Source organism: Bidens hawaiensis, unplaced genomic scaffold (assembly GCF_021521415.1).
Source record: "Bidens hawaiensis isolate Kalapana, Puna unplaced genomic scaffold, B.hawaiensis_p1.1 tig00005061_1, whole genome shotgun sequence".
In the NCBI taxonomy this organism is placed as follows: Eukaryota; Viridiplantae; Streptophyta; class Magnoliopsida; order Asterales; family Asteraceae; genus Bidens; species Bidens hawaiensis.
Genome location: NW_027491322.1, coordinates 1,427,380 through 1,433,997, shown reverse-complemented (window position 1 = coordinate 1,433,997; position 6,618 = coordinate 1,427,380). Strand labels below are relative to the sequence as shown.

Sequence of the window (6,618 nt, the reverse complement as noted above, 5' to 3'; positions counted from 1 at the left end):
TTACATTATGCTTTCTTTAACCTTTAAGTGCATTTGAAAATAAGTTCCATGTGCTTTTATTGAATCTAAACCTTTGGCAACATAAGAGGTTATAAACTTATAGGCTACCTTTTTATGAAGCTCGGAGATGGACTCGTGCATGAGTTGATTCTGCAAAAGATAAGTATAACACCGTAATAATCGTTTTTATACGCATACCGGAAAGAACTATATAAACTTTTGCGGTTACCTTCTTTGTTCGTATTCGCTTAAGAGCTGTCTCGAGTTGTTGCTCCACATTTTGTAGCTCCCTTAGGCTTAATTGCTCTAGATCTTTACCGCCGTAGTGCCTACACGTGTTTAAGTAACATAGATAAACCTAAATCCTAATTAAATCGATCGAAATATTTTTACCGCAACTCTACGTACCTGATGTTTTTTTCAAGAACTTCAAGCTTTGCCTTGAGCTTTGAGGATTCAAGAGTCCAAGTTGCCTGTGCAAAATTTTTCAATCAAACAGTTAGAATGACAATGCTTTAAATAAGCGGTTTGAAATATTTAATTTCAAACCACTTATTCAAGTTGCCTGATTGCAGTTTTAGTTAACGGTCCCAGACATGTGTAGGCCATCTTCATATACATGTTTTATTTGCATTTGATCAATGTGGTAACATTACAATAGAAGTGTTTTATTTGTATATACCTGTGTTTCGGTTTCAGGAGCAGTAAGCATTTTCTCTGCATACGAATACCTTTCATACCTTTCAAGAATCGAGTCCATACTGCGCGTTTTCAACCATACCAATATGTAAGAATATGCATGTGATCCTACGCAAAATAATCATCTGAACAGTTTTACTATTGATCAGTTAGATACATAGTTGTTTCAGTCCTTAAGAGCAAAGTAGATTCTATTCAAGTACACGCCTCAAATCCGATATTTTGAACCAGTTGTGAATGTGAGAGCAAAACGTCATTGAATCTTGGCCTACTTTAGTCGCTTATGCCTCCAATACAACACATAATGTTGTCATAAAGTATAGGGAGGTTGAAATTTGTCTTGCACAAATTGTTTGCATGAGGCAATGCAAAAAACTGTCCAAGTTAATATGGATTAACACGTGATTAGTATGGCTAATGAAAACTATCGGAGGCTGTAATACATAAGTCAAATTCGATACGATTTTAGGTCTTTCTGGGGATTTTGCCACCTGAATTATAATTTGATGAATTATAAAAATTTTAAGATCTCTAATCAAATATAATGTCCAACTTTCCATGTTAATATGGATTGTCCAAAAATTTACTACTTCACTTAAGCATTATCAATATATTTAAAATGTGCATATTATGCGTGATGCACCTGATGTGATGTAAGGAGTGCATCGTTGCACTTGATGCGATGCGTTTAATGATGCGCTCATAACGCGCACAACATGATTAGAAGAGGAAAACTGTGATTTTGCAGCATGAATAAGGAGAATGTTCATGTGTTAGAATTTAAGTATTTTCTTAAGAGGGCACATTCGTGATGCGATCACATTGCGCATTGGATTTTAAGACCAAACATATCAGAGTGCATCAAATAATTTAATACCAAGATAATTGAATTTACCTACATTGGTTAATGAACTATGTTTTCTCGTCATTCCAGCTTTGACTGGGTGGTGAAGGTTCTTGTCTTTTGGGAAGAGTTCAAATCCTGATACGGGGGTATATTATTTGGTTGGTATAATTGAGGAGTATGAAGTAGTTGAGTGTGTGAGTCATCGTTTAAAAAAAAACCCCCCGTTTTCCCACCACTCTAGATTAACTATTTTGGTAGTAGAAAATCCACTAAACAAATTGTTAGTGCATAGACCGTTTCATACTTAAAATCATTTTTTTATGATGATAATAATATAGGAAGGATCAAAGAATGAGATATCAAACAAAAGCTCTCATGGTGAATGCCACACACCGACCTTATCAAGATGGGCATCAAATTAGAAGATGAAAGCAACAGAAAAACAAACCTCGGTCAATATGGTTAGAGCGTGGGATCATACGCAAAAAATGCAGGAATTTTGGAAGAGATCAACTGAAGTGGGAAAATGGACAAAGGCAAATATTCTTTTGTAAGCATAATATGCTTTGACCATCATGAGACGTTGTCGTGATCATCATGACCTTCTTAATTAGTGAGACATTGCAATAGTAACTTGTATTGAGTTAGAGAGATTACAAAGAATACAAACTCTCAGTTGAAGATCGAGGAGTCGAGTCGTTGGCATATTGTGGATATATTAACTCTCAGTTTGTTACACAAATGTAACCAAGCCAATATTTCTCAACGCCGAACCATGTTAAAGAGTCTCTTTATATATCTAACTTACATTCAATACAAGTCAATTAATTTCAGTTAAACTAGAAGCTAGTTTTGTCAAAATTGACATGAGCCACTCCTAAATATCATTTTGAACATTTATATGAACCCAAAAACGAACTAAAAGTTAAATCCTATAATTTAAGCATTAAAAATATTATTATTGATCTTAAAACTAACCAGAAATATGCATATATATTTAAACCTTGTGCACATTGTGCCAAAAAAATATCCGGAAAAAAAATGGTATCTTCATTTTTTTTATTAATACTTGCAAGAGAACTTATTTCAACTTGGGAAAGAATATTCTTTGGAAATTGCTGTTGGAGCTTTGAGAAACCTTGTCTATCCTCATCTGTATATCTAGATAACATGAATTAACTTTGGCTAAATTGGTAAGTTCACAGTCCATAAGGATGCAAGAAAGTAATCTTAACGTTCGTCCCTACGAAAACAGAAGAAGGGCCTCAAATCGCAAGAGTATGAAGATTGGTGTGGCCCCGGATCCGGTTGCCCCAAGGTCACAGTTCTTGTTTCATCCTACGTATCCTCCATGCTTTGTTAGAGGCGTCTCTTGGTTTATTTTAAGGGTGTTCGTCTTTCTTTCTTTCTTTTTTGGGAGTGTTTTAATTATTTAGATGTTTTTTTTTTTGGTTTTCTTAATGTTTTTTTACGCTGTTTCTAGCTTTTTGCTAGTTTTTTAATGGAATGAAATTTCTTTCATCATTTGGGTTAAAGAAATAGAAAGAAAGAAATAAAACTTTGGCTAAAACTAAATCTTGCAAATGGTTATGTTAAAAAAAAAATACTTTGATTTGTTAATATCCAAACAATTGTATAGTAGTAATCTAGAGATGAAACAAATTTAAGTTTGTGAGTACTAGGTTGCTTATGTACGAACAAGTCACTTAAAGCTGATGCAACCTTATCCACCACAATAAGACTGAGGGGTGTGGGGGGCGTGAGAGGGGGCGTGAGTGGGGGCGCCAGCCAATAATATTGTGACGTGTGGCAGAGAGAGAAACTTGATAAGATGGGTGTTGGTAGTGGTGATAGCGCCCCGGGCCATGGTGTGGAGGGGCGCGAGAGGGGGCGCGAGCGGTTTATTTTTTTATTTTTTTATAAATGTATTAAAAAAACGTATTATTAAAAAAACAAGAAATTATTTAAAAAAACACACATTAATTAAAAAAACACATTAATATATAAAAAAAATTAAAGTACTAAAGAAAAACATTATTCTTATTATTCGGCTTCGTCTTCTTCGATCAACCTCTTCCGGATACGTTCCTTTTGTTTTTCCATCAGCATTTGGTCGACCGGATTTAGGTGGCTGAAGTCTCTTGCAAGGAAGTCCAAATCTCTCATTCTTTTTTTTTCCTTTTTGTCAATAGAGACCACCTCCATGGTTTTGTTGAATTTATTGAGGGATTCAACAAGATCGTTGATGTTTACGGCTTCTCCCTCAGCCGGTTTTTTCCCCCTGGCGTCCCTTCCCAATGGCCGCCTCCTCGGCGGTGAAGACGTTTCCTCCCCCGCAACGTTTAGGTCGAATCCAACCCGGCAATCCGACCCGGCGGAAGTGCTGTACGCTCCAGACGAACTAGTTTTAGTCCGTTTCGGCCCTACTTCCGCATCAAGGTCCGGCGCCACCAGCTCAACCCACTTGGAACACCTTCTCAACCTCTCCCACACCTTTACACCGTCCCACGTCTTCACCGTCCCATACCTCCGCAGGCACTCCTGCTTCCACTCTTCGACAGTGAAATTATAGACCGCCAAATCGTCACTGCCACTTGGTCTCATACGACCGGCGTTCCTGTTGAACAGATTAGTAAACAAGCCGACAAATTTTCTGATTTCGGTCCACCGACCCGAAATCATATCGGCGTTCCGCTCTGTACTCCCAACGAGCGAATAGAACGTCTCCCTAACCTTTATCCAAAAGACCTTGCTCTTTTGGTAGTCCGCTGCAAAATGCATAAATAAATTTGTATGTCATTTAACTTTTGGTTTTTACTTTTTTATTAAAAATCATTTTTAAAAACGTTAAAACAATTACCGCAACGCCGATCCTCAGAAGTGGCTATCCAAGCCCGACACAGGGCTTCCTTCTCATCCGATGACCACGGAGTGATTTTCCGTTTCGCCCTTCCGGTCGAAGCCGAACCCGACCCGTCCGTTGCAACTTGTTTTTTCCGGTGGACGCGTCTTCTTTGTCCCGCAGCTTCACCTTCTGGTTCTGGTTCTTGTGTCTCCGGAACTACAAAGTTAGGAGACGGTTGTATGTTGGATGGTTGAAAGCCGGATGGTTGTTGCGACCCCGAATAAAACATCGGTTGGTCCGGTGCCGACCATAAATCGTCGTAACTGTAATCTGATTCTAGGTTTGGGTACCAATTTCCAGCTATGTTTTTAAAAAAAGGTTTGGAAGATGGGGTGATTTCGGGTTTTGGGTGTGGTATGTGATATTGGTATGTGATATTGGTTTGGGTTTGATATATGTTTAATACAGAGAAACAAAATCGGGTTTGATATAGGTTTGATATGGGTTTGATATGGGTTTGTTATTATATATAGGAAAAAAAAAACGTTTTTTTTTTAATTAATCACCCCCCCAACGGCTCTATTCACGCTTTCCAAGAAAACTTCACGCCATTCTCAGCCGCTAGCACCCTGGCGCCTGCCTCGTTTTCCACTCTCGCGCCCCTCTCGCGCCCCTATCACGCCTCGGTGGTGTGGTGCTCGCGCCCCGGGGCGCGAGCGTCTGGCCTCTTGCGCCCTTCCTAGCGCTCCACGCCCCTCAGCCTCAGCCGCTAGCACCCTGGCGCCTGCCTCGTTTTCCGCTCTCGCGCCCCTCTCGCGCCCCTATCGCGCCTCGGTGGTGTGGTGCTCGCGCCCCAGGACGCGAGCGTCTGGCCTCTTGCGCCCTTCCTAGCGCTCCACACCCCTCAGCCTAACAGTTCAAGAAAAATTCAGTAGAATAGTGTTTTAAGGCTGTTATAGGTTGCAATTAAATTAGATCACACAGCTCAAGAAAACTCTCAAGTTCCAACATCGCAGCTAGCTAATCAAACTAAACTTTTTTCCAAAACATATATTTATTTATTATCAAACAAATAAAACAGTACACTACCCAGAAAAATAAAATATAAAATATCCTTCCAAAGGGAAAGGGTTTCATAGTAGACCACATATAATATATGTATATAAAATTGGATGCATGCAAAAGGAGAGTGGTTGAACAATTTTTAAAGGATTAATTTTCTGTCAAATTAACAAAAATATATATTTATATATATAAAATGAAAAACCTCAAGAAACCACACAAAATCAAGAGGGTTTATCCTAAGTAATAATCTTGGATTTATGGTTTGAACAAAAATCAAGAAATAAGAACTTGGAATCTTGAACATATAATATCATGTATAGATAAATGAAAAAGAGTTCTTTGTTTTATTATTTGAACTTATAATATCATGTTAAATACTTGACTCACAAAAATCTTGGATTTAAGGTTTAAACAAAGATCAAGAAACAAGAACTAGGAATCTTGAACATATAATAATATCATGTTAAATGCTTTTTTTGATTATTTTAAACCAATTTCAAGGCAAGAAAACCCTGATATCTTGATGTGGGGTTTTGCATGTTTTAACCTTAAAACTTTATATAAATTAAAATAGCTATAAATTTATATTAATATTAATAATAAGAAGAAGATGTGAGGACCTGGAGTGAGTTGAGTACTCAAACAATTTGCCTTTTGAGGAAAAAACTATGAGAGCAACATCAGCATCACACAAGACAGAGATCTCATGTGCTTTCTTGAGAAAACCTGTTCTTCTTTTGGAGAATGTTACTTGTCTGCTAATCTTGTTCTCGATCCGCTTCAACTGCACCCTTCCTCTCCCCATCTGTTTACAGTTTTTGTGCTACAGAAAACCCTAACAAGAAGCAACTTTTTGAGTGAAAAATAACAAAAGAAGAAGAAGATCTTGCAAGACACAGGAGAATGTCTTTATTTGTAGCTATGTTTCTATTTTGGTGTATGTATTATATTATTATCCTCCCTACCTTACACATTATAACCTGTTTCATTGCCATATATAAACAACACAAAAGTGTTATTTTATACTTACTAATTAACATCTTTTAGTAACATAATAAAAATATAATAAAAGATACTAAGTAGTAAGTTAAGTTCCACTAGAAGTATTAAATCCCGTTATTAAAGTGAAGGAGAGAGAAACGGGTGGGGAGTACAGGTCGCG

The 6,618-nt window shown here is 37.6% G+C and overlaps 1 protein-coding gene across 1 annotated transcript; it reads right to left on the bottom strand.

Moving 5' to 3' along the window:
• Positions 1 to 6,261, bottom strand: LOC143628702 (truncated transcription factor CAULIFLOWER A-like). The gene is made up of 5 exons (XM_077098210.1): positions 6,077 to 6,261; positions 683 to 761; positions 409 to 473; positions 230 to 329; positions 1 to 150 (listed from the first exon to the last, which is right to left on the bottom strand). Exons 1-5 carry the CDS (start codon positions 6,259 to 6,261, stop codon positions 1 to 3), a joined length of 579 nt encoding a protein of 192 aa, XP_076954325.1.
• Positions 6,262 to 6,618: the final 357 nt, after the last annotated feature.

Bases quoted from the DNA above. Each gene is read 5' to 3' on its own strand.
- LOC143628702 (XM_077098210.1), bottom strand. From the start codon at position 6,261: ATGGGGAGAGGAAGGGTGCAGTTGAAGCGGATCGAGAACAAGATTAGC. The intron at 762-6,076 runs GTCCTCACATCT...GAAAACGCGCAG, and splicing joins GAGTACTCAACTCACTCCAG to TATGGACTCGATTCTTGAAA. The intron at 330-408 runs GTACGTAGAGTT...AAACACGTGTAG, and splicing joins GTTCTTGAAAAAAACATCAG to GCACTACGGCGGTAAAGATC.